The 27,571-nt window shown below is 48.0% G+C and overlaps 2 protein-coding genes across 8 annotated transcripts in view; one reads left to right on the top strand and one right to left on the bottom strand.

The window, feature by feature from the left end:
• The window catches only part of Tmem163 (transmembrane protein 163), a 209,631-nt gene extending 206,742 nt beyond the window's left edge, over positions 1–2,889 (top strand). Inside the window, exons 8-9 of the mRNA XM_048810445.1 lie at positions 415–556; positions 1,852–2,889. Of these exons, the coding sequence (XP_048666402.1) occupies positions 415–556; positions 1,852–1,912 (203 nt within the window). The 3' untranslated portion in view covers positions 1,913–2,889. The remainder of the gene's footprint in view (positions 1–414; positions 557–1,851) is intronic.
• A 1,353-nt stretch (positions 2,890–4,242) lies between these two features.
• Positions 4,243–27,571, bottom strand: part of Mgat5 (alpha-1,6-mannosylglycoprotein 6-beta-N-acetylglucosaminyltransferase) — a 319,720-nt gene continuing 296,391 nt past the window's right edge. For all 7 annotated transcript variants that reach the window (XM_015501729.2, XM_048810438.1, XM_048810437.1 and 4 more), the window contains 2 exons: positions 16,968–17,125; positions 4,243–10,467 (listed from right to left, as the gene is read on the bottom strand). In XM_015501729.2, coding sequence (XP_015357215.1) covers positions 10,269–10,467; positions 16,968–17,125 — 357 coding nt within the window. In that variant the 3' untranslated portion in view covers positions 4,243–10,268. The remainder of the gene's footprint in view (positions 10,468–16,967; positions 17,126–27,571) is intronic.

Below are 27,571 nucleotides of genomic sequence, written 5' to 3'. Positions count from 1 at the left end.
CCCAGATGGGTACCTGGCTCAGCATACATTCAACAGATGTGTGTAAGCCAGGATTTGAATGTCTATTGTGTGCCAGGCATTGTCTGTGGATTCAACAGGGAACTGAGCTCCTGCTTTTCTCCTGAGGTCTGCATTCTAGTAGGTACCAATGCTGAGCCCCACTCCCCTGCTCACTGTCTCATATGGGCATAAGTGCTTAGAGATGAAAGCAGGTTAGGGTGGAGACTGGGGATGGCTATCTCCAGGGAGGTCCCTGGTGACAACTGAGGAGGGACTTGAGCCATGTTGGTGTCCTAGGTGATGAGAGAGCTCTGGGCTGCATCCTTTCTGCATGTACTCCAGGATGTTGAGGCAGGCTAGTGGCTACGACAGATCTCTGAGCACCACCGTCCAGCATCTCTCCTCCTTTTGCAGGGTTTAACTCCCTCGTGGGTGGTGTGATGGGCTTCTCCATTCTTCTGAGTGCGGAGGTGTTCAAGCACAATGCGTCGGTCTGGTACCTGGATGGCAGCATAGGCGTGCTGATCGGCCTCACCATATTTGCCTACGGGGTCAAGTATGTTTTTTCTTTCATATTTGTTTTCCTGGTGGCCAGGAGGCGAGCCACTCTTGCCACCTGCTTCCCTAGTCAGAAAATGATAGCTCAGGCTTCTCCTGATCCTGAACTGTCAAGTGGTCGGAAAAGCCCCTTCCAGGGGTCAGTTCTCCTAGGGGTTGGCACAGGAGGCAAAGATCCCAACAAGAGTATTAAAGTGTTTGAACCACAAAAGGTCTCCTTTACTTTTGTCTGATGTCTTTATGGTCCATCAACTAATCCTCCCTTTAGCCCTTCATGACTTGGAAATACAGACTTTCTTTCTCTATAATGCTGGTCTTCAGGATGCCCAGGCTAGCATCTTGGGGTGGCTTCCTTACCCATGCAGCCTCCTGCCACCCATGGGTAATGCTCTAAATGAGTTGGGAGAGGCCAGGTAGCAACATTGGGCCAGAGGCTGGGCTGTAGATTTGGAGAACCCTTTGTAAAAAGGGATGGTCAGTGCATGCTGAGGAAAAACCCACATGGAGGGCACTCACTGAAGACGTGGCACACTGGCATGGCCAACTCTGGATCCAGCATCTGTTTCTGAAAGGCACTATGCTTTTAAGTGTTAAAACCCTTCCCAGCTCCCACTAGGACCTCTATACTCAAAACCAGGAGCAGTTACAAGTGTTGGTGAGGACGTGGGGGGGGATGGGAACATGTATGGTGAGCCTGCTTTGAAGAGTAATTTGGCAGTTCCTCAAAATGTTAAACATGGAGCTGTCCCTCAACCCCGAAATTCTGATCCTTGGGGTGTGCTCTGGAGGACTGAAGCCAAATCCATGCCAGAACTTGTACCCAAATGTTCATGGCAGTGTTTTTCATAATGGGCACAAGTAGAAACCACCCTTTACCTGAAGAATAAATACAGGGGGCTATTATTTATCCCTAAAAGGGAATGGAGAACTGGTACACAGTATGACTTAGATGAACTTTAAACATTATACCAAATGAAAGAAGCCAGATAAAGGTGGCTATATACTGTATGATGATTTCTTTGGATTTGCCTACTCTGGATATTTCAGGCCGAAGTGGAGTATTGTTTGCTAATGGGGTGAAGGACTGCTAGTGGGAATGGTTTTCTTTTTGGGATAAAAACATTCTGGAATTAAGGTAATGGGGATGATTACACAAATTCATGGACATATTAGAAACCACTGACTGGACGCCTATGGTACATGAATGACCTCAGAAAACGAGTCTCTTCTGTGCTTCCCCAAACTGCAGTGGGCCCAGTGTTGCGGTGACGGTGTCTGTCTTCCTCTTTGCAGGCTTCTCATCGACATGGTGCCAAGGGTGAGGCAGACGCGTCACTATGAGATGTTTGAGTGAAGGTGGCCCTGGGGACCAGGGAGGACTGCTCCGCATGAAGACCGTCAGGACGACGAAAAGTTTCCACGTAGGCAGACGGTGCCAATATTTAACTGAACATCAGTTTCTTTTTTTGGAAAGTCTTCTTTCATACAGTTTGTCATCACAGGACAAGGTCTGCCTGCCCAGTGGGTGCATCTGTCCTGTACCCTCACTCCGCTGCCCCCCATCACACACTTAGGACAATGCCTGCAGGAGGGGACCCACTTCCCCATCTCAAGCCGGAACTGACATTTTCTGTTTTCTGGAGTAAAACAGTTCTTGGGGTAGGATAAGATCTCTGCTTGGCAGAAAGCCCAACTGTGGTGCTCTAAGCCTGAAACAGATAGCGAGCAGGTCCCTCTCCTCTGGACTGTGTGTGGCCCCAGCCACCTCCTAGTTCTAAGGATTCTTCTCTCCTGGCAGATTTTAAGGGAAGACTGGGCCCTTTAGTCCCTCATCCTCTTACATAACCAGAACCATCAGTGTATCACTAATTTCTATCAGTGTGTTTCATTAGTTTCATACTGTTTTACTAATCCTAAATCTAAACAGATTTGTTCTAAAGAAGACCATTCTATTTTTTAAAGTACTTAGTGACATATGTATGAGCTTTGCATGGACAAGCTAAATAAGCACATGACCCTTTCTCATACACTCAGAACCTGCACATCCATGTAAAAACAGGATCCATTTTTGAGAGATGTGAAACTAGTTTATTTGTAATAAATAATTATATAATCTATCCATATATGCATATATCTATATGCTGTGTCAAATGGTAATGATACATTACAGTCTGTGAGAGATGGTTTACTCCTCTGTAAGGAACAAGATGTTCTCCGTTTATGTAACGTTAGGTATAGATTCTGTAGACTCCATTCCCCTTACCCTGCAGCGTTCTGTACCTCTCACAGTACTGTCTGCCCAATAAAGACCTTTACCTGTTTTGTACGGCACGGCGAGGCAATCTTTGAGAGTCGTCATCATGCGACACCAACAAAATCAGGGCTTGCCATCATGGGCAGGTTTTCCATTGCAGCTGAAGGATGATATATGGGAATGGTTGCTTTTGCTTCTAGTGGGAGAGCAGAGAGCTTGAACGGTTGTTTTTGCCTTCTACAAGGCAGGACCACTGCACATTCAATTTCCTGGACCAGAGCATGGCTGATTCCTGGGTCCTCCACTCCAGCCTTCAGTGCCCTGTCTCCCACTGGGCTGGTTAAAGGAAGGTATGGGTTAAGCACCCCTAATCCATAAACCCTGGAATCAAAATGCTCTGAAATCCACAATACTTCGAGTGCCAATATGATACCACAAGTAGAGAACTTCATTTGACCCCATGTGCAAAACACAAGTGCACTGAAGATACTGCCCAAAATGACCCTCAGGCTGTGTCTAAGATATACAGGAAACAAATGAGTTTCATTAGACTTGGGTCCCATCCTGGAGGGGTCTCGTTATGTACATGTAAATATCCCACAATCTGAAATCTGAAACACTTGTCCCAAACATTTCAGTTAAGGGACACTTAACCTGTAGCTTGTTCTGCCAAGTCACACAGCACTCAGACGGGCCTTCCGTGAGATGTTTGCAAGTAGCGCAGAAAAAGGTCTGTGAGCAGGTGTGATAGAGGCAGGATTCAATATTTTTCTTTACTGTAGATTTTCTTACTGTAGCTAATACACATTGTAGAAGTTTAGGGAAAGTAGATGAAGAGGTAGCAATCCCCAAACTGAGGTTCTCTGTATTTCCTTGGCACCTTTTTTTTTTTTAAGGATTTGTGTAGCCTCTCTGTTGCAGCCAGTCACCAGGCAGTGCCTGGCTTTTAGAGTCCAGGCTAGGTCCAGCTCCTTGATGTGGCCTTGTGCTTCCAAGACATCTGCCTGACCAAGCACTCAAGGTCCACTGATTCCTGGTTCAAACAATGCTGTTTTTGAAGGGAGAAATGTGGTATAGGTCCAGCAAGTTCTTGCACTTAGGTAGTCTTTTTAGGGCCATTTTACTAGCCCATTTGGAAAGATTTTTAAATGGTTGGTGCAGTGATTGACAGTTGTCTCAAAAAAAAAAAAAAAAAGTCTAGCAATTCACTAATTCAGCTCCTTGCTAAGTGAGTACAGGGCAGGGAGAGTGGTCTGACCTGATTGATAGATGTGCTGTAAGGGAGAGAATGCTTAGTTCTGAAACGATTCCCTTCACAACCTCCTTCCGTCAGCCTTTTTGAGTTTGTAAACTGTGAGATGCAGCTGGACAGCATGCATCTGTGGCTGACCCTGTACCCAGCCAGCTCTCACAAAAACCACTCCCACCTGTCACACAAGAAAAGTTTATTGAAAAATAAAGTTCTCCCTAGTTTTCTCTACAACAGTGGAAAACAAAGCAGAGCTCTCTATGCCAGTACAGTAACATTTGGACAGTGACACCTTATTTGCAGAATCCTGCACGACTTAACCCCAGAAGTGAACAGTAGAAAACAGTTGTACCAGGATTTGTTTGAAGACACAGATGCTAATGACCATTAGCTAACAACATCAAGGTTGTGACAGCAACTACAGTAGAAGGGATACACCATATCCTTTGGCATCAATTGTTATGCTATGGTCCTGTTAGTACTTGGGCAGGACAGTGAGCAAGATGCATCTCACGTTTGTACCATCTCAGCTTTGGCAGACACGACAGATGAAAGGTTCCTGACCCACCACTGCATCTGAGTGCCCACTACCACTCTCCCTCTCCCACCGATCCTCCATAGTCAGTGACCCTGCCTGCCAAATGGGCACATGCCTTTCCTGCTGTGGGGGTCAGGGAAGGGGGTGAGGGACAGTCTTAAGGCGCGGCAGAATCTTGGTTAGAGAGTGAGGCTTTGAAGGAGGTAAATTCCAATCATCGCAACTGTAAGACTGCCGATCAGCTGAAGAGAAACCAAAGGAATTTGAAAAAGATACCAAACTCCAGAAAATTCCCCCATATTCCATAATCACAATCTATCCAGAGTTGAGTCGACATGGACGGACAGGAGATAAAACCTTACAATTCACCAGGGAAGCAAGAGGCTAAATCCACTCCCCCCACCCCCCAAACAAACAGAAAACTGATATTTAAGTGAGTTGGGAAAACATCATTAAACCAAGAGTAGCCTCTGGGGGAATGTTCTGTAAAGGGCCAAAATCTGTGCCCTGGACATCAGGTGGCTTTCCCTGGGGAGGTGGGTTTTCTCTGGGACCAGGCCCTGGAATTAACCGAATTAACCTTTATTTGGTGGAAACATGGGGTAACCAGCCTGTTAAGAGCCACCCTGACCAGCAGGGGGCAGCAAAGGGATTTCCTGGGGAATGCATAAATTTCATTGGTCATTCTTTCCTCTTAAATGACACAGGAAAGTCTCCATTATTGCATTGCAGAGGCATAGGATTAACTTTAATTCAAAGTGTACGATCTATCTGAGATCTCCTTTAAATTATTTCTAACTCAAAAAGTTCTTCAAAGAAAGCCCTGGAATGTTCCAGAAGACATCAGTGGGGTGAGGTCCAGTATGTGGCCAAAGGTCACCTTCACCTTTTTCAATTCCAGTTAATAAAGTCTTGCAGGCTGGTTTCATTGGGAGCTGAAGTCTGGCATATTTTCAAATCAGTGCATTCCGGAATACAGTAAGATTTCAACTATCAGGGTAGGCACAGAACTTGGACAATCTAAACCAGTAATTCCTACAATACTTGGTCAACTTGGAATAATATTTTTATGTAGGTGTTATTTTGAATCAACAGATAGGGAGTGAGCTCTTTATTTCTCAGGCTTTATGAAATGCTAATAACAATATTTTAACATTTACTAGGGCTTACTAGGTGCCAGACACTGTGCTAAAACATTGAATCCTCACAAAACCCTAAGTGCTAAGAAAGCTAGGGTAACTTTTTTCTGCATCCAGGACTATACAGCTAATTTGGTCTTTTGCTATATGTAAAAACTTGGTGTTCCATTTTTTGTTGAAGCCAACAAGAATGAAAGGAACTCACCCTCAGCTTTACAGAACTGTCAGCTTCCTAAATGAGTATGGATCTATTTATGTTCACCCACTTAGTTACATGAAGATGCTCTGCAACCTCATAGGGAAGGATAGGATTTAGAATAAAGCCAATATGGAAATTAAAACATTTTCAAATAAATAAAACAATCCAGGCTTGGGATAGTAACACATACAACATGGCCTGTCGTTAACAAAATATCTCTTTTTTTTTTTTCTTTTAATCAAGAATTTTTGAAGCCGGGTACAGCGGTACATGCCTGTAATCCCAGCTACTTGGGAGGTTGAGGCAGGAAGATCACCAAGTTCAAGGCCAGCCTGGGCAACTTAGCGAGACCCTGTCTCAAAAAATAATTAAAAAGGGATGGGGGGAACTGGGGATGTAGCTCAGTGGTAGAGCACTTGCCTAGCAAGGTTCTAGGTCAATCCCCAGTACTTAATTCAAAAAAAAAAATTGAGGGGGGGGCATAGGAGAAGGTAGCGGTGTCTAACTATATACAGTCTAGGTAAACCACCTTGGTCTGATCTAAAAAGCACACACCCACCTATAAACTACAGCTTCAGTCAAATCCATTTCATTGACACTTGCACTTCCAGTGAATTATACTGCAGCTGTACTCCCAAAGGAGTAATTATTCATCTTCATTAAATCCTGCATTCATTCATCCACCAAGGAAATAAAAAAGAGGGGCACAGAGTCTTCCCCTTTCGTGATACTAACCAGCCCAAGTATTACGGGGCTACCGCTTCCGATGAGTTCAATGCAGTCCCTCCCTGGGCTGGCCTCCTGCCTCAGCCACATCTCAGCAAGTGACAGGGTAGCAGGCAGCTTGGTAACTAGCAGTCCCAAGACAGACCCACACTGTGGCCCAGTCTGAGGAAGCCAGCCCTTCCCCTAGACTTCTCATGATTTCATACCCTCCTCGGGGGGTGAATGTGCCTGATACACAGACTGTGGCCTAGGGGCCATTTCTGGTGCCCAGCCGGAACATCTGTAGTCACTCAAGGACCTAACACTCCTCAACAGCACCCAGATTCCAAAAACCAACCCCAAAGAAAAGTGAAAAGGCACAGCAGGAAAATAAACATCACCAAGAGACAGACTCTAACATTCCAAACACACAGCAAACACAAAAAGTAAACTATAATAAGCACTGACAAAAACCCAATCAAAGCAAAAATGCAAAAAGCATCTCCATTTGTACATGTGCAAATCAAATTGCATACACAAAATAAATGAGGTGTTTACTGGCATTCAAAGAAGTGTGTTTTCCCTTTCCGGAGTGTTTACTCTGGAAAGTATTTACCTTACAAAGGAAAGCTTTCTCTTAATAAATTAGATGTTTTTCCCTTAAGTTTTTGTCTCAAGATCACAATGGGAAAAATAATTCTAAAGGCCAGGCAAGATATGATTATAGCACAGGAAAACATCAATCCTGATTTCGGATCTCTCTCCCTGTGGATTGGTTATCAATTACAAATCAGTTTAGGTTTCCATATAAAAATAGCAATGGTAAAACTGCTGCAGGCGCCCAGCCCACACTATCAGAGGCACCATCCTTTTTCTTCTTCCTACCCCACACTGGGCCAATGGAAGCCCCTCCCCAGTTTCCCCTGGAGAACCAAACTTGGAACAAGTCATAGGAGGTCTCGGGGCTGGTACACATTCACGTGTCACCAACTCCATCAACAATGCCCTTAACAACAGGAGTGTGGGTTACTTTGCCCCAAGAGCAGCAGCCCCAGCCAGGGAATTTAGGTTTACTTCCAGCTGAGACTAGACTTAGGAAGTTAGAGGAATTTTTAAATGGGAGAAAGTGCTCTTCTGGGCTGCCTGATAAGAGGATCAGAAAGGTGAAGAGACCCCCCGAGTCCAGGGACAGATAGGGAGTGATGCTTGAAGCTTCTGCCAGGGACAATGTTGCTTTACAAGGTTTTCTGCTTTCTGAACTCCCAGGCTTCTTGAAACAGTTGTCTGCTAAGTAGGTTGACACAGCCCTGCCTGGGAAAGCAAGTTCAGCCTGCAGGCGCCCCCTGCTGGTGGGATTCCCACACGGTCATCAGCAGCCTGGGAAATTCCCTGAAGAGCCCAGGAGAGGGCGGAGCTGGCCTAGGAATAACAGGTGTGGTAACCCAAGCAAACTCCCACTTGCCAGGGAGCAGCCAAGAGGCCCACTCACAGGGAAAATGTCCTTCCTCAAGAGTGAGGATGCCAGTTCTTCCCCTTCCTACTGCAGAAACTGCCATTTCAAACTTAAAACCCGTGCACTAGCTACCATAACAAACTGGGTTTTATCTGGACTTCCACCCGTGGTGCTGGGCCCAGGAAAAGGCTATTTCCAGCAAGTCCCCTGCATCAGTGCTCTAGGCAGAGGTGTTCCCACTGGTAGTTTCCCTGGCAGATGTGCTCAGGGAACACCTGAAGGGTGGAGACCTTGGCTGCCCCTCCCCACTCTCTGTCTGTCTCTGGAACTGGAAGTGAAATTCAGATCTACTGAGCAGTGATCTGAGGGCCTAAGGGGGGGGGAAAAAAAAAAGGTTGGCTGTGCAGTTGTTATTTATGCACCATGGTAGAAACTGAGAAGCAGGCAGTTCAATTTTCCAGATGTAGAGGCTCTCTGCTCCCCACAAAGCAGAATTTTTCCCTTCCCTCATTTCCTGAAGGCCTACTCCATCATTAGCCTCGCCCAGCTGTTCTACCTGGCAGAGGCTCCACCTGGCTGCACCCCCACAGGCAGGGTGCTAGGAAACGGTCTCTGGTGTGGACTACAGGCTGTTCAGTACACCAAACCACCATCCAGAGCTGAGTGGACGATGCTGGCAGCTCCTACACAGAAGAAGATGACGGCTCACTCTCATAGGAATGGTGGAGGTGTCAGGGGCCTCATGAGAAACCCATAAACATTTGCAGAGCATGGAAGCAGTGCTTCAGCGGATATGGGAACTTACAAAAAAACAGAGCAACAGGGCTCCAGGGTGTGTGGAAGGTGGGTGCAACATGTCTGCCCAGCCTGCTGGTGAGCTCATTCAGTGGGGTTGCTCAGCCCTCTCAGAACAACTCTGCCTGGAGTAAGGTCTGCCCAACGCTTTCGCCCTTTGCAAGTGACACCAATGGGAGAGTGGTCAGGGCAGTGCAGGGCACTCATCCTGAGCTGTTCCTGCTCTCCCAGCAAACATCAAATGTTCACTGAGAGCCCCATTCCCTGGACTTTGGTGATATCAGACTTCAGAAGGAATATAACACCAGAACACCTGTGAGGTGTTCTTCGATAGTTCCACTAATCTTAAGAACCGAATTCATTCCTTTCTGAAGCTCAGCTGTCTGAAAGCTAGAAGGCCATCCCTCCAAGTCCAAAGGTAGTTCTCTGAGTCCCACACCTCTACTCTCCTTATAGTAGCGTATCAGAGAGGGCCAAGTTACCATAAATTAGCTAACAAAAAATTCTACAATCCTGCATTTCTTTTCTAAGGACATTCTAGCCCAATTAGGGCCAAGGTGGGTGGGTTGGTGGGAACACACAGGAAAGGGTCTCTCTCGACTATAAAGCAGATGTCCCTGGCTGACTTCTGTCCATGACTGGGTTCTCTGGACATGACAGCCATGTCCCCCCTACCAAAGGGGTTAAATGTCTTTTAGCTGCCATTTGCCAAGTACACACAGGATGCCTCCACTTGATGACAATGCCCTGGACAGTTTGCCTGTGTTTCCAAAGCAAGAGTTTCTTTTGCTCTGCTGCCACCTGCTTCCAGAAGTCAGGTCCCCACAGCTGCCCTTGAGCACACCATTGGCCCCACTGTACCTGCCTGAGGCAGACAGAAGGAACAGCAGTATCCAGAATGACTAACAGTGGGAAATAAAAGAAGAAAGGTGTGATCGATCCCCTTCCTCCCTCCCTGTCCCCCTCCCTCCCTCCCAAATAAATAAGTTAATGGGTTTAGGAATGTTCCCAAAGTTCTTTCTAATCAGCTCATTTCTCCTCTTTTGTTTTAAATGAATCACGAGATGATTTTTTTTCCCCCACCCTGGAGCACCTGCATTGACAATCTCCCTACAGCTGCTCCTCACAAAATAGGAAGGATGTTCCTTGTACCACAAGAAGCCAGGCTCCTTGCCTCACAACTGCTCTTGTGTTTGTTTTGGCGAAAACTCCCTGGGGGAGGCGTTAACCTCAGCAGGAGCAATCCCCAATCCAAACCTTAGACCAAAAAAGTTCAGGCTCTGGCCAGAGTCCCTGAATGATTTCTGCCCCCCTGTCTCTGCCCAGTGGAGCCACCATCTTCCCCAGCGGACTTCATGTGGGGCTGAGCTGGCAGCTGCTATAGGCAGTCTTTACAGAGGGCCACTTGGCCCTTGATGAAGTCCCGGCAGGGGCAGATCCTCCGGTGCCTGGGGTGGGCGCCTGCACAGCTGAAGAGCAGCAGGTCCCCTTGAAACACACAGTGCTTGCTCTTGGGGTCATAGGAGGGCTCCAGGATGTCCTTGGCCAGCTCTGAGCTTTGGCAGATCACTTCATACCTAAAGAGGAAGAGAAAAGCACATGGGTTGGAAATGCAGGGGACAGAGCTCATCTCTGTCACTGGCCACATTGGCCCACTTGCTGAGGTGTGGGAGATGCATTCAGTTCTCCTGCTGCAGAAATGAAATGGTGCCCCTCTGAGTCTGCAATTCTTCACCTCTAGGAACTTCAGCTCTGGAAAGACAGGTGTGCCTGGGTATACACGCAGGGGGGTGTCTTTGAGGCTGCTCTGTAGTAGAGGAAAACTGGAACCAACTGTCTTTTCACCAAGTAGGGAATCGCCAAATAAACCATGGCCATCCTGTGCCTGTGGAATTCCACACAGAACTCCAAACATGAAAAGTGTGCCCCAGCATGAGAGCTGTCCCAGAGGAGGGCAGATTATGAAATAGGACGTACAATGTGGTCAACCTGGTGTGTTGTGTGACTATCCAAGCCAAGATGGCTGCACACGAAAGTGTTGGCGGCGAGCAGAGGAACGGCACTGGGGCTAAGTGCTGGGTTTTTAAAGTATTTTTTTGATTAAATGTTTAAAAAGATTCCCGTGATATGGCCTTAGTTTCCACTGGTGAGCAATTGGGTGCTCTCCCAGGGACTTCCTGCCCAGTATCTTGGAGGGTCACATGACCCTTCAATACAGCAGATCGTAATCTGGGCTACAGAAGAAGGAGCCAAGGCTTCAGGATGTGCAGAGCCAGTGAGCCAGGCCCTGCTCCTGAGGCTTGCGCTCTTCGCCATCTTCTCCCCACAGCAGAGTTGTCTGAGGGGCTGCAAAGGATATTCTGGGTTTTTTTTTTTTTTTGGTTGTTGTTTGTTTCTAAAGGCACTGGCCACCTATCTCCAAGGGCTTTCCCTCTCACCTGGGATGCACTGGTTCACCCCACCATGGCTTCTCCAGGACAACAAGGCTTAGCCTGGTGCCCTGTGTGGAAGCCAGTTAGGACCTGGTGCTGCACTCAAGTTCCAGAAACAAGGTGTAGGGGGCCGGGCAGACCTGGGTTTCAGTTCCTGGCTTTGTCTCTTAAGAGCTGTGTAATCCCGGACAAAGGATTGAGTCTCTGTGTGGCTCAGTGTTTTCTTCCGTAAAATGGGATAAATAATCCTTAACTGCAGGAATCAGAGTGGCGTTTCTAGAGCACTTGGCGGAATCTGGTTCTGAGTGTGGTCCATAAATATTAGCTACTACTATTATTACTGCCATTGCCATCACGACCCTGCAGGCCCTGGGTGGGTCATGTCACCTTCCTCCCTTTGCAGATGGCATGAATCTACACACAGCAGCCATTTCCATTGCTTTGTTCACAGAAGTCTCACTTCTTGCTGGGAGGGAGGGAGATTAGAACAGTGAACTTGAGATTTCCCACTACCTCTGGGAGGCTTCCAGGTGGCAGGGAGAAGCACCGCCCTCCTTCTTTCTCCAGCCAACCAGTGGCCTGGGCCCTGCCTCCTTTGGCCAGTGTTTATCTGGCGATTACCAGCACATCTGCTGAGGCTCCTGGGGCACTCTTCTAGGCTGCCAGCCTGGCTCCTGCTCAGTCAAGGCTGAAGCCCCACTGCTCTAGGAACCAGCACTCCCTGGGGCTCTGGCTTCCCTGACACATGCCAACTGGACCCAGCTCCGAAGCCTGCTCTGGAGGCCAACACCCTTCTTGACTTGTCCCTGCAGTCACCAGGGGTGTTGTACACTTTCTCAAGTGCCCTAACATCCCTGGCCTTGGTGCCACCTGGGAGATAGTGATGAACTGGGAAGAAGGCTAAAGTGAGCATTTCATGGATTTCCTGAAAGGAAAAAAGAGTCAGAGACTATGTCCTTGTCAGTGTACCAAACTGGCCATCAAAGAGAAAGGGGCATCTGGAGCTGAGCTGGGAATGAAAAGTTTACATGTGGTGAGAAAGAACATGTAGTATTTCTCTTTCAAGGTCTCACTTATGTCACTTAATGTCTTCCAGTTCCATCCATTTTGCTTCAAGTGACAAGATTTCAGTTTTTAATGACTCAGTAATGTTCCATCGTGACTATGTGCCACATTTTCTTTATCCATTCATTTGTTGAGCACCTGGGTTGTTTCCTTCCAATTTTGGCTATTGTGAATGGTGCTACAATAAACAGATATGTGTGTCTCTCTTTGGAAAAAAAAAAAAAAAGCTTACATGTAGAATGTGGCTTTGGGACACAGATTTATGTTTATGCTACTTATTTGTGTGGGTGGATTACAGTAGATGCTGTGACCTCATTCACACCAGCTGCCTGGAATGTGACTACCAGGAGTATGCGAATCTCTACCACCACTCCCAGACCCTGTGGTGGGGGCGGAATTGCTGGAGCCATGAAAAGCCTTCCTATGCCCTCCCAGGTCACCTGTCCCCAGGCGCCTGTGCAGTCTGCTCCTGTGCATGTACTTGTGAGTGCACACCTGTGAATGGGTCTCAACTGAGGCTGTAGCAGGTGACACCTGCTGGGGAAAAGCAGAGACTCCCACCAAGGGCTCCAGCAACTGTCACTTCCTGGGGCCACAGTGAAGGCACACTTCAGGCAGCTCCCCAAAGGTTCACTGATATGTGTTGGGGGCATGTATGACCCTACCCCCCTCTTGAACACCTCCTAACCCCAGGTCTGAGCATCTCCAGGGGGGCCCTCCCTTTTGTGGGTGTGCAGGTACCTGTCCTGCAGCCCTGGGCAAGCAAAAAGGCTACTCCATCATCCTTGTGTAACTAGTGAGCAAAAGTCACCAGAGAGGTACCTCACTGGATTAGACAGCCTCCCTAGTCCAGGGGTCCTCAGTCCCTAAGAGATCCCTGACCTTTTCAGAGTACACACAGGGCTGCATGTGCCTCTCTGTCCTGGTGATGTCTATCTTGCTCAGATACACACACCCTTCTTCTCAGAGACTCCAAGCACCGTATGTGTGTCCCATCCTCCCATCCTCTCTCCCACAGTACCACCTTCTCTCGGACTGGCCCATGATACTTTTCTTACAGGTTGAGTTTGGGAGTTTCTGGGACCCCTCAGCACTCAGTGCACAATTTTTGGCTCTTGAAGAAGAATAAGAGAGCAAATTCTCCTCCCATGGGGCTGCCACCTTCTCCTTACCACAGGAGTTAGGTAGGCTAGGAACCCCAGCACTAGGTGGAGGATGGAAGGTACCGGCCCCTCCAGGACAGGACACAAGCCTGTCCTATCTCCTGCTCCTGTTCCTCCCACTGGTCCCTGCCCCAGAGTGCCTGCCTTCTCTCCAAGACCTGGTAACCACTCTGATTCAGGGCCATCTCCTTTCTTGGTGCCAAGGCACACGCAGTCTAGACTTCACAGCTCAGAAGACCTGAAGGGCCAACCCAGATGCACCTCTGCTTCAGACAGTGTTATGCCTCCATCTATCCATCCTATGCTGAAAATATATCAAAACATGCACTGAATACCCAACCTACTGACCACACCAACTTAGCCACACAGCACCTTGTGGAGCAGGTGGTTCCCTCTGGTGACCGTGTGGCTGACTGGAGTCTCAGCTTAATCCCACGGCCCAACATCGTGAGACAGTATTAAACCACCTACACAAAGCCTGGAAAAAGATCCAAATTCAAATCTGGAGCACAGTTTCTGCTGAACATCCATACCCTCACACCAACCTATAGTCAAAAAAATTGTAAGCCGTACCATCTTATGTTAGGGGTCACCTGAAATTTAAAATTTTGGAAGATACACCCTTAAGGGGTAGCTAAGGGCTGGGGATGTGGCTCAGCAGTAGAATACTTGCTTAGCATGTGTGAGGCCCTGGGTTTAATCCCCAGAAAAATAGAGGTAACCAAAATATAAAGTGGGCTTCATATTAACACATGTTCCTTTTTATGGAGCTCAGTCCTCCCCACTGGGCCATGCTGGAATGATCTCTGGCACTTCAGGGGCTTTTTGCCTTCTGGATCCTTCTACTCCTGATCTAGGTGAAGTCTTGCCCAGAGGAGGAATCACAAATGCTCCGAGGTGGTCTCTCTAGCATTTAACCGTTCCCTGCACATATAGGAATTCAAAGACCCTTGGCCTGCTCCTCCCTGATTCAAGATGGCCACATGGATGCTCCAAAGGACGTGATTTATGTAATCTGTTAAATTCATACTATACAGCGAGGACAGGTGGCTCATAAAGGTTGTGGACACCCCAAGACAGAAAAAAGCTTAAGCTCAGCTTAGAACCAAGTCCCAAGTTGGAGAAGCAAAGGCAGCCCTAGCTCGTGGAGCTGCTAATTGCTAATTGGCCATGAATATGGATGGGCCAGGATTACCTCCACGCTGAGGAGGCACTCAATAGACTGCCAGATAGCTGGGGTTTTTTACAACATTATCTGTATTTACAAATGCATGAACAAGTTATTCAGTAGGGCTCTTATGTTCACAGAATTAATTTTAGACGGCTTTATTACGAAATTACCATTCATTCCAGCCTCCTGGTAAGAAAACCCAAATATCCACTGTCGGGAGGGGTGGAGGAGAGAGCGATCGCCTGGCACAGGGTCTGACTGCAGGACTGTCCCACACCATGCCCCTCTCTACTCTGTGGATCTGCGCGAGGCATGAAGGAGGAGGAAAAGGCGGCAGTCTGGCCAGGAAACTGGTGTTTGAACTCTATCGCCTAGAACTGCCTAGAAGGAGGGGCCATTCTGTTCTTTAGCAAGAGCTATCCATTATCATCCTGTTGTCACCCAGGATGTCCCCATTCTACAGCTGAGAAACTGATGGAACAGAGGGCACTGGCCCCTTTCCCAGCAGTTGGTTGCCCTTTTTCTGTTCCCATTGACCCAGACCCTTGTCCTGGAGACAGGCCACCTGCGTGGGCTCCAGGCTAGTTCTGAGCCAGATCTCAGTCACTGTACGGAGACTAATTGCCATGACTCCCTCCCAGGCTTGGAGGGAAGACCCACTGCTCAGGAGTCCCATGCAGGTCTCATTCCCAGGAGGCACCTTCTTGTCCTCCCCTTTTCCAGAAGGGGCTACATACAGGCAGAACTAGGAGTACAGTGCCACATCTGTACCAAGCAATTTCAGAATTCCAATACAGTGCTCAGGGTTCTCAAAAAGCCATCTTGCCCTGGGAGATATCTGCAAACGGAGCCAGTGGAAAGCCGACCCCAGAATTCAACATCTCTGCTGTGGAGTTGGACGTTCCGTGTCAAAGCCAGCCCTCTTAGGAAGCTCCCTCCCCCCCTTCTTCTGGCCTGTGCTTTTATGTTGATGGTGTAATCAAGGTAGCCTCTGGTTACCCCATAAAAAGCCTGGTTCCCCTATAAAAAGAAAAAACAGCATCCCTCACAGCCCTGCTCAGGAGAGCATCCCTACCAGTGATGCTGGAGACCATGCATTCCAAAGGGAGTTTTATACCATGTTTCAGGATAGCAAGACTCACAGGAGGGAGCAGGCCAGCTCAGACCACCATGAACAATAACCACAGTGGCCGGGTATAAAGCCAGAATGGGGGATAGCTGAGTCCTGATCCCCAAGACCACTCTATTCCTGAAACATCTCCTTCAGGACTAGGACAGCACAACCATTGGACTGAATCTTCACAGTTAAGACAGCAGTCCTTATTGTTTATAGGCATGTATCTTGGAGAAAATCCCTTATCAGGGAAATTAAGGTGGGAGACTAGATGGTGGACCGAGGGTGGGGAGTGATAAAATTTAGGAGAACAGAATTCGTACTGAGAGGGATCAGGAGGCAGAAGGCAGAAGAAACCTCATGTGGAAATCTTGGAACTGTAGATGTCAAACTCAAATGCTGATGCAAAGGGAAAGGAATGGCATCACTAAACAAACTGCAAGTATGAGGCAAGAAATTCCAGGAACATAAAGGCCCCCCCAGATACAGCCCTGGCCAACATTCCCGGGCCTGCCTCTGTGTGCTGGGGAGGGACCCAGCAGTCAGGTCTGCTGAGGCCTGATGCATGATGTACCAAAGGTTCCCGAGGAAAGTTGGAGAGGGGGCGGGACCAGAAGAGGGGAAGGTGGCACTTGGAATCTGTTGTGGGCAATTTTGTGCCAGCTGCTTCTCCCCATTTCTCATTCCTTTCTGATTCCAAAGTTGAAGATGCCACCTCCTTCCTATCCTGCTCAGACTCTGCCGGGGGCCATCTAGGGATCTGGCTGCTGCCAGAGGTCTCAGGGGTGGGTCCATCCATGGCTATGATTCTGTGCTACCTCCACTCCCTGTTCATGGGCATGGCATTAGCAAAACCAACATCTCCCATGATCTCCAAGGCCAGATGTGGCATTATTTATGCAAATACAAGGCCCCTACTCAGATCCCAAGTATACCAGGTGACTTCATCTTACTGAACACTGAAAATGTGGGGGTCCAGCTGCAAACTGCTGCCTTTACCCCCTATCTTTCCCCTAAAACCCACAGCCTGGAAACTGAGAATGAGCACCTCTCAATCTGACTCTAACCCAGAAAGCTCACAGAGGCTGAGTTGACCCCCTTCTGTTCTCTCTCCCCATCCCAAGGCACTTACTTCAGTAGGTCCTTGTCCTTGTTGAGGTGCTGGAAGAATGACGGCTCACAGATAAGCTGGTTCTCCTGGCACACCTGCTTGCAGGACTGCCCAGGCTCAGCAAGCTTCACTTGTAGGGCACTGAGGGGCGGCCACATCACCTGCCCGTGACAGAAGTCCTAAAAATGAAAACACAGCCATCAGCCAAGGGACCAAGGATGCAACTGGGCATCTCCACCTCTGCCAAGCCATCTGGAAGATGAGAGGGACCCACCATGCTGTGAAAGAAGAGTGAACAGGAGAGTTGGGAGCCAGTTGGACACACCCTGAGCCAGGTCTTGATTTGTCTCATTACCAGCTTCCTCAACCACAAAGGGGGACAACAACAGCAGCATCTCCCATGCAGGGCTGAGGGGCAAGAGGTGACATCTGCAGTGCACACAGCACCTACTGTGGTTTGAACATGAGGTGTCCCCTAAAAGCTCCTGTGTTAGTGAAGGAATATTCAGAGGCAAAATGATTCCTTTATGAGAACTGTAACATCGGTCTGTCCTAATTTGGATGGGTGGCAACTGTAGGCAGGTGGGCATGGCTGGAGGAGGTGGGTCACTGTGGGTGTGTCCTGGAAGGGTACATCTTCCCTGCTGCCCCTAATCCTTTCTCTCTCTGCTTCCCAGCCACTACAAGATGAGCCCCTTTCCTCTACCACTGCCCTTCTGCCATGCTGTTTGGCCTCACCTCAGGCCCAAAGCAATGGAGTTAGCCAACCATGGACTCTGAAACCATGAGCCCCAAATAAACCTTTCTTCCTCTAAGTTCTTTTTTTTTAGGCATTTTGGTCACAATGACAAAAAAGCTTACTAACACAGTAACACACTGGCCCACAGGGGTGGCTATTCACTATCGTCACATCAGTAATGCCCCAAGGGCTATCACAATCTGCCCTTGAAGGCACAGCCTCACCCACCTGCACCAGCTGGCCAGTTCCCAAGACTTGGTAAGGATATACCGAAATTTTGCAGCTACCTAGTATGACCTTGTTTTAACTCAATGACAAAATGCTGAGGCTGTGAGGTGGAGGACCCCACCAAGGACCCATAGGCATCCGGAGCATCACCTGACACAGTCCAACATCCTTGCCAGGGACTCTCTGCTTATTGGTTGAAAATAGTGACTACTATGTCATAGGAACTCGACAAGTAGAGACATATGTGAAGGACACGGTGCCCCTAACAACAGGGTCATCTGGGGGCAAAGCCAGTCTCTCTGGCATGTAGAGTGAGGAAGCAGCACGCTGGAGGGAGACGCAGGGGTGAGGGCATCATGAATGATGAGAAGCTGGGGAAGGGAGGGGCAGCCACTCTCTGACCTGGGACCTCCTGTCAGCTGTGCCCAAAGCAATCTTATGTAAGCACCAGTGCTGGGATGCATGACCCTGGTGCCCAGAGCTGGCTCTGCTTGCCCATACTGAATGGACCCAAGGCAGAATGGCTTCAAGTCCCCAGATGACCCGACCTGCTGAAGATGCTACCTGTACAGGAGCACAGAGGACCTGTGTATGATACTCCCTCAGGGAAGGGCCAGTCCTCAGGAGTGATGATTAGAATGCTGGGTGCATGGGTGCCTTCTGATAATGCACCCCACAGAAAGAGGGGACACATGCAAAGAAACCGTCTGAAACAGCCACAGCAGCACTGGAAAGATGAAGCAAAGGGCTCCATATCATCCAAAGGTTGTATTTACACAGACACCTATTTAAAGAAAAATAATACACCAAATGAGGAGGTTTCCATGCACTGACGTAAGAACATCTCTGAGGCATGCTGAGCAGTGAGAGGAACCAGGTAAAGGGGGCTCCCAGTGTGTTTCCATCTGTGGCAGGCGCTGGGCGGGGGGGGGGGAAGGCACAGACATACAGAAACGTGTGTGTGCTATTCCAAGAACACCTCCTGCTGGTCATGCTGCTCGCTGAGAAGGGAAACGCAGGACTAGGCCTCAGGAGATTCACTTTGCAATGTGTGTCCTTCTGGAAGACTGTACTTTTCCTCAGGTTTCCTTTCCCGCTTTGGTTTGGATGAGGAAATTAGTCATCTCACGGCCCAGAGCTCCTGGCACTGGGTAACACAGAGGAAACGTTCTGTCCCACCCTTGTTTGTTGCAGAGAGCGTTGCATGAGGGACCTCCTACTGCCCGGCAGGTCCTCTAGCAACGTGAAGGGTGCGGCTCCCCAACAAACTGCATCCAACAGGGGCCTCTGGCACTTCTTGTGTGTGAGTGTTTTTATTTTTTATTTTTTTTAAACCTTGTGCCTGTATTACTTTTTTAATGAGTAAGCCAAGACACAGCAAAGAAAGCAAAGAAACCTTGCTCCTCCCCGATTCTGCAGCCAGCAGCCAGCGAGGTCCACCCTGCCTCTCCTGTTTACTAGCTATGTGAATCTTTGGGCAAAAATACTTAATGTTTGGAGTTTCAGTTTCTTCCTCAGAAAAACAGAGATAAAGATAGTGATGATTCCCTGTGCTGCTGGCTTCTCTTTGCCTCCTTCTTAAAGGAGGTTAAGCTGCTGAGAAAGGCAGCCTGCAGGTGGCAAGCCCCTGGCAGGACCCTCTCTTTCAGTCTCTACAAAGGACTGCATCAGGCAGGCCCACATCACTCTCCCCTGATGAGGGAACTTGACTCCACCAGTGTGAATTTGTGGCGAAAAAACAGAAACGCTTCGCCCAACACTGGGCAGAAAACCTAGAGCTGGATTCCTAGCAACAGAAAGCACAAGACTCCAGAATGGTCTAATAATTCAGAGATAGGGAGAAATACACTGGATTACTTAGGAATGTTGAGATGCAGCCTAATCTTCTGAAAGTGAGGCACGGTGGCAGGTAAGCAGGGTGTCCTGAGACCTACACAGCCCTGGGCATCACTAGGCAGGGAGACACATCTGACTTCTCACATTCACAGTGCTTCTGAGTACAGTCTAAGCCCTTGTTCAGCCAAGGGCAGCAGAGTAATGTGGGCCTGGACACTGTCACTAAGGGTGACAGCATGACAGCACAGACCCGTTATCCAAATGGGACACTGTGCACTGATGGCCACTGCTCTTTCATATGACAGCATGGGGAAGCCTTGCATTTTATACCCTGTCCATTCCACCAGGATGACCATCATCAGATAGGAAGAACGAACACACACACAATGACCTGGAGTTATTGGTTATGAGAAATGAGAGCTGCAGGGGCATTTGGAAGATGTCCAGGTCGACATTACTGTGCTGTTCACGGCTGTGCAAGAGCTTAGATTGTACTTAAAAGCACTGTAAACATGAGAAGTCAGATGGGTCTCCCTGCCTAGTGGTGCCCAGGGCTGTGTGGGTCTCAGGACACTCCGTTCACCTGCCACCAAAGTGGTTTGCCTGGCTGGCTAATGTAAGCATCTTTGCTTACAGTTCCTTAGGAACAAATGGATAAGTTCAACAGCTTTTAACTATAATAATAAAGAGATGTGAAATCCAGCACACTCCAAAGTCTACAGGACAGGCAAACAACCAGCAAACTGACATCAGACCATACCTGCCTCAGATGAAGCCAAGTGGGACTCTCTTTTTGAATAGGCCCATCTGTTAAAACCTGATCTCTGGTATAGCACTACTGGGAGGGGCTGGATCATGTAGGAGCTGGGACCTAGTGAGAAGTCCTAAGGTAACTGGGAGTATGACCTGAAGGTGATATTAATAATCTGGCCCCATCTTGTCTCTCTTTGCTTCCTGACCATGAGGTAAGAGGTTTTGCTTGGCTTTTGTGTATGTGTGTGTATGTGGCATGAAGTAGTGACACAGTCCCAAAGCAATGGGACCAATCAATCATGGACAGAAACCTCTGAAACTATGAGCCCAAGGAAACCTTTTTGATTTGTAAGTTGATTTTTGCAGGTATTTGTTATAGTAACAGCAAGCTAACTAACACACCTGGATTAGGCTGGGTGATAAAAATCCATGAAGGCTAAAGTGGAGCCTGGATTTTATGGCTTCTAAGAAAACTGACATCTCTCTCCATGAGCACCTCAGAGCTGAGGAGAGCTTCTCTGCACCTCTTGAGTAGGAGGAAGATTAAGAAACTTTCTTTCTTATTCATTCTCAGCCTGTACAAGGCCAGAACTAAAGTTAGAACACAGATCCCGCTGTGTTGGAGAGGAGGTGATGTGGCAAAGGACTGGATGGACAAAATTTGAGGCCCTACCACGTGGCACATTACGCAGCAGGTCTGACCTCCATTAGAATGATGCTAACAGGGTGTGAGAATGGCGGCAAATGTCAGATGCTCTACGAACACTTGTCTCCATCCTTGGGCTCCTCCTGGGAAGAGCTGCCTCCACCCTGTGCAGCTTTCAGGCCCACCGCATTGGAGAAACAGACTCGGCAGCCCCAGATAAATAGATGTCCCGTACCTGGTCTAGACCAGGGCAGGGCAGGGCTGTGAGGTCTGGCAATGGGAGTTGGCCTTAAAGCTACACTGTGGGCTTCCTGCTTCTTCATCAACCTCAGCAGCCACCCTTCTTGAGTCCCTGGCAACAGGCCTGCTCAGCTCACTTCTGCAAGGCAGCGCGGGGGCTCCAGGCACCTTGCTGCTGCTCACCAGGAAGACTGTCTGGCGTTCTCCCAGGAGGCCCAGAAGATCAGGAATAGTAAAAATAGCAGCAGGACCTTCTTAAAGCTTGGGGAACCATCTGGAAAGCCTGAAGGTGATAAGATGGAACAGAGGGAGCCTCAAGGTGTTCTCAGAAAGCACACCAGGCGTAAGGTATGAGGGGCCTGGGGGCTTGGGCTGAGATCCTCGGGGGTGCTTTCTCTGCCTGTCCTCTCACATAAAACTGGGATAGTACCCATCTGTCCTTCATCCCCAGATAATTCCTGTAGAATGGAAGTGAGAGGACTAAGGAGAAGGTCCCTGAGATGTTAAAGGCAATGCTCTAGGCTGGACCATTCTAAATAGTCAAGCAGAATTAGTAGAAATTTGGTGACTAGTTGAAATAATTGTTAGAGAGGCATGCAGATGGAGTGTGTTCTAGATATACACGGATATACACAGCAATTTCCAATCTGGTTAACAAGCCCCCGGGGAGAAGCACTGGGCCAGAAGCCTCTAGACCATTGCTGCCCTGATCCAGAGGCTGAGGCCAAGCAGGAGGGGTAACATATGACAATTCATGCAGGACAGCCACCTCCGGGCCCAGATGCTCGCAGGTGGAAATGGAAGTCCCTGCAAGAAGCCTCCCCTCACTGAAGGTGCGACCCCTACTGGGTGCTCACAGGAGGCTGGAGGTCTTCTGTCTCATTCAACCACAGCACAGGCTAACATGGCAACGCCAAGGCACCTTATCTCCTCACTGCAGGCACACATTCACTCATCTGTTCATTCAACACATATTTGCTAAGAGATAGAAAAGCACCATTCATTCACAACTTCACAAATGGCCGTTCAAGCCTTATGCTGGGTATTAGAAATAGGAACACAAAAGAGACACAGTCTCTGGACTCAGAGATTCAGTGCACAGGCTAGTAAGAGAGGCTGACATTTAAAAAAATTCCAGAACAGAATAAAACTCATGCCCAAGAAGGAGGTCACCTGGAAGAGCAAAAGAGTGACAGTGGTAGTAATTAGAGAAGGCTTCTAGAAGATAAGGATTTTCTAGGATGGGTTTTGCAGGCTGAATAGGAGTTAGTGGCTTACCACTAACAAGGTGTTTTGCATATAATTGGTGCTCATCAAAGAGATGTTGAACAGAACTAAATGGTCTTGGCATTCTGGGACTCTGATAGTAGCAGAAATAGAAAAGGAGACTATTCCAACCTAATGAGGCATTTATGCAGCCAGAATGAGATATACACAGTAATTTCCAATCTGGTTAACAAGCCCACTTAGAATACACACCATCTGCATTCCTCTCTAACAATTATTTCAACTAGTCACCAAATTTCTACTAAATGTGCTCGACTATTCAGAAATTTCCAGGCAGTAAGCATAAACCACAGTGAGAAAGGTTTATTCACCAACAAAATCTATGAGAAAACAGGTAAATGCAAGCTCCGTGAGGCGAGTTATGGGTGCCGCCTCTATCATGGAGGCTAACTGGTGACACAGAGAAAATGAGACTCACAAACTACCCCAAGAGCTAGAGAAGACAGGGTGGGGCTGCCCCAGGGGAGAAGCACCAGGTGGAGGGGCCATCTGTGCCAGGTGGGGAGGATCACCTGCTAGCTGCAAAGCAGAGGTGAGGGAACAGCAGAGAACACCATCTATAGCATGTACAGCCTTCTCCACAAACCCTCCACCCACCTGGTCCTGGCCAGATCAATCATGGAGTTACTAAAGCTCTGACACGTTAGGTGTACATGGATCTCTATGGAACCCACATTGTCTGGAATTGAGAAGACAGGTTCAGATGTACAGGTCTAAAGGTAGGAGCTACAGGGAATAAGGTCAGGAATTTGCAAAAAAAAAAAAAAAAATTAAAATTAAAATGAATAAAAAGGGGGTTGATAGGACAGGTTCCAGACCATGAAAGGGGGATGTGGCTCGCATTCAGCTACCCGGGGGCCAAGGCACACATTTGTTACCTGTGTCATAGTAGTGAAATCCAGGGGCTGGCACAAAATGTTCAATAAATAATGATGACTGATTGGGTTAAGTCAGCCCAGTTGCCTGTTGGCACCCATCATTCTTAGCCTGCATGACCCTCAAAAGGAAGTGAACACTGTCCCCAGGTGCTTCACCAAAGGAGGTGTCCATTTGTTTTCATAAAGGCAACCAACAATGTGACTGTGAAGCTGAGCAATAAGGACTGATGTCCACAGACCATCCTTATGCATGTCAATCATCTGAGCCAAAAATGGACCTTGACAGTGATGCATAAATCTACCATATTTCATTCTCCTGGAACACTGGAAGTCTCCTTAGGAGGAATGAAAACACACATCCACACAAACAGTGGATGTTATAGCAGCACTCATCACACAGTCAAAATAAGTGGGGGTCTGTCAGCTGGTGAATGGACAACACATTGTGGTACATCCACTCTATGAAATACTATTCAGCAATAAAAGGAAATAAATTCAGATACACACTACAACCTGGAGGATCCCCAACAACATATGCTAAGTGAGAGAGGCCAGAAATCTCCAGAAAAGGCAAAGCTGCAGAGAAAGGAAACAGATAAGTGATTCCTGAGGTGGAGGCAGAAACAAGAACTGATTGCGGACAGATATCATTTTGGGGTGATAGAAATGTTGCTAAACTAGACTGAGGTAGTTACTCTTCATCTTGATCAATTTGCTAAATAAACACTGATCGCGTCCTTATATGGAGCGATTTTTAGGGTCTGTAAATTACACCTCAGTGAGGCTGTTAGAAAAAGACACCTTGGCTGGCTTCTGGGCTCCTGCAGCAGCAAGCAGCTAAGGCTTTCAGAGTGCTCATGTGGGCCAGCTACAGTTCTTAGCCTCATCGTGTATTAATCTATTGATTCCTCCACCAACACCATGAGGCAAAAGCATTATCCCTATTTCACAAAAGAGGAAAGAGCACAAAGAGGGTAGATAACCTGCCCAAGGTCAAAGTCAGTGGCAGCAGAGCAGATGTGAAGATTCTAGGGTCCAGCACTCTATTGCCACCCATCCAGGCTCCAGGAGCAGATCGATAGCAACCTCAGCTATTTCAAGAGTAAAGGCTTCTCAAGCCAGTGCCCATCTTCTCCCCCTGCCAATTCCTTTTCCTCTTTTTGTTCGGCAACCTCTGTCACCTCCACCATCTCCCTGCCCTGGGACTACCCAGACTCACTAAGAGACTTCCCTTGTACCTAGAACATACCCCAGTAAGTTCCACCTGGACTCAGAGGAGCAAGACATTCTAGGAGCTTAATCAGTTTCCACCGCTGTTTCTGGACTTGACTCTTCGTCCCTCCATATCTCCAGCATGCTTTTCACATGAATTCCAAGGCTCTTTACAAACCATGAGTGTGACTGACCATCCTGTACATTCACAGTCTTTATACGGAGTGGAAAACAGGGTTGAAGAGAGTGTATGTGGGGCTTTCAGAAACCCATGAGAACACTGCCTTTCCTTGCTATGTTATCTAGCTGGAGGCAAATACAAAACTTCCCTAAGAAATGCACAAGGAAAACCTTAACAAGCCTGGACACACTCAGGGAATGATTGTCCTTGATCTTCAATTACAAGCGACTTCCCCCTTGGCACTCACTACCCCTTTGCTGGAGATAGCCTTTTAAAGTGCTCATCTCAAAGAGCATGCAACCCAATCAACATTTGTAGTATTAACAAAGTGTCTAGGGTGGGTGCATGGAGGGAGAAGAGCAAGCACTCCTCCTAGAGCCAGGCTTCTTTCCCTCTGGGTGCCTGCACACCGGGCTGGCTGGATCTGAGGAAGGTTTCCTGCCAGTGGCTGTTCAACTGTGCACTAAAGCCTGGGGTGCTCTCGATTGCTGTCAATTGGCTTCCTCTGGTGCCTGCCACCTTGGGTAAGCATGATGGACGACCTTGAAAGTGGGATAAAAGCCCCTGTGTTCCCCTTGCAGATCACAGGGAGGACTCTGAGGCTGAGATCAGCCTAACAAGCACTGTAGCTCCCCCGATTCACACACAGGAAGCTCCTGCTTATGGCTGCAGCCTTTTCCACCTACACCAGAGGCACATTCTCTCCATCCTCGCTGCTCTTTGAAGATACTCTGCTGGCTGTAAAAATAACCAATGCCCCAAGCTGTACAAAACTGGGACCTGGAGCTCACAGTGAGAGGCTGGAGACTCAGTCTGTGGGCCAATGGGGTCTGGTCTGGCATTGGGGGAATATTCTGGGTCTGATAGAATTCCTGGCATAAACTCAAACTAGTCTCCTTTATTGCCCATTTAGCAGCACTGGGAGAATGTTTTACAAGAAATTCCCTAAATACAAGATTCCTAGAAAGATTTTTCTGAGCTCCTGGTGGCACCATTGCTGCTCACCCTGTGGTAAATCTTTTCTTTAGCTTATCCCAGAATCAAATCTGGACCCTCCAGATGAACCTTGGTCTTTTCACACTGTTCCTCCGCCAGCCTTGTCTCCCATGCCACCCTGCTCTTCAGCACACATACCTATGCATCCTAAAATTCACTGTCATTTCCTTTTTTTTTTTTTTTTTTAGGCCCTGGCATCTCAACATGGTGGGCCCTTCCCACTTTTTTTCAGGACTTATCTCCTACAAGAAGCCTTCCATTACTCTTGCCATCTCTCCTGTTCTCCTCCCTGGGGACTGAGTTGCATGATCACAAAGCATCCTGGTTCCATCACTTGTACAGAGTTTAACCTGCGGGGGTGCACTGGCTCTATGAAACCTCACCCACCCAAGGCCTCGGACTTCTCTTCCCGAATGCCTGCACAGCGCATGGCGTGCTGTACAAACAAGTAGTCACAGAGTTGATGAGAGAGTCAATAAGGCAGGTAAAAAAAGAGATTATCTCTGGATTTCTGTGGCCAGAATATCCCTGTAGAAAAGTCTCTATCCAGAAATGATGGGAAGGAGCAGTTTCATTAGCATGTTTTCCAGAAGAGAATTTTAATAGTATGTTTTAGAATATTTATAATTTTAGTACCAGGCTGGTGCTGGGCACGTGAGATTGTGAGGTGAACAAGCCAGGAGGAGCTGGCGCTAAGGAGCACTTAACAAGGTCTGTTTGGGAAATGGGACCTTCCTGCTTAAACGGAAATCTAGTATTAGACTCAATGGAGGAGCTGAGACCTCATAAGGACTGGCTGGATTCATAAGCTGACTCAGGGAGGAAAGAAGTAAAGATCTTCAAATAAACCTGGCCAAGAGACATTTATGTCTGCTGGTGACTTTCTCCTAAGAGGAGGCAGAACCAGGAAAAAAGGAAGAGAGTTTCAGAAGCAGCCACAGAAATGGAGTCAGAGCTCAAGAGAGCCTCTGAGAGGGAGGGTATGGTAGGCACAGCTGTGAGGTGTCAAAACCCTGTGCCAAAGGTGGTCAGTGGCTCCTCTCCAAACCTTCAGGGAGGTCCACCAGGGAGAATGTGAGAAGCTGAGCTTAGGGACACCTGCTACCTCCTGAGTCCCTAGCAAATGCTTCCAGTGCAGACTTAGCCCCACATCACAATGTATTGAATCTTGATTGCTCCACCTGTGAGCCTCATGCCTGAGAATCCCGGTTCCCATTACGCAGAGAAGGGAGTTATTATTGCCACTTCCTGGGACTACTGTGAAGATTAAATGAGATGTTACCCAGTAAGTAGTTCTCCCTTATCCTCAGGGACACGTTCTGAACCCCAACTGGATGTCTGAAACTGTAGAGAGTACCAAATCCTATATATCTTTTCTCCTATGATAAAGGTTAATTTATAAATCAGGCGTAGCAAGAGATTAACTAAAATTAAAACAACAATAACAACAATAACGATGCACTGTAAAAGAAGTTATGTGAATATGGTCTTAGTATTTCTGTCTCTCAAAATATCTCACTGTACTGGTATTTTCCACTTGGTATTTTTGGGTTGTGGTTGACTGTGGGTAATCAAAACCTTGGAAAGTGAAACCACAGATTGGGCGGGGGGGAGGGGGGGTGTAGGGTA

Source organism: Marmota marmota, unplaced genomic scaffold, assembly GCF_001458135.2.
Source record: "Marmota marmota marmota unplaced genomic scaffold, marMar, whole genome shotgun sequence".
Classification (NCBI taxonomy): Eukaryota; Metazoa; Chordata; class Mammalia; order Rodentia; family Sciuridae; genus Marmota; species Marmota marmota.
Note: the sequence above shows the minus strand (reverse complement) of the source record. Positions and strands in the feature narration are given on the sequence as shown.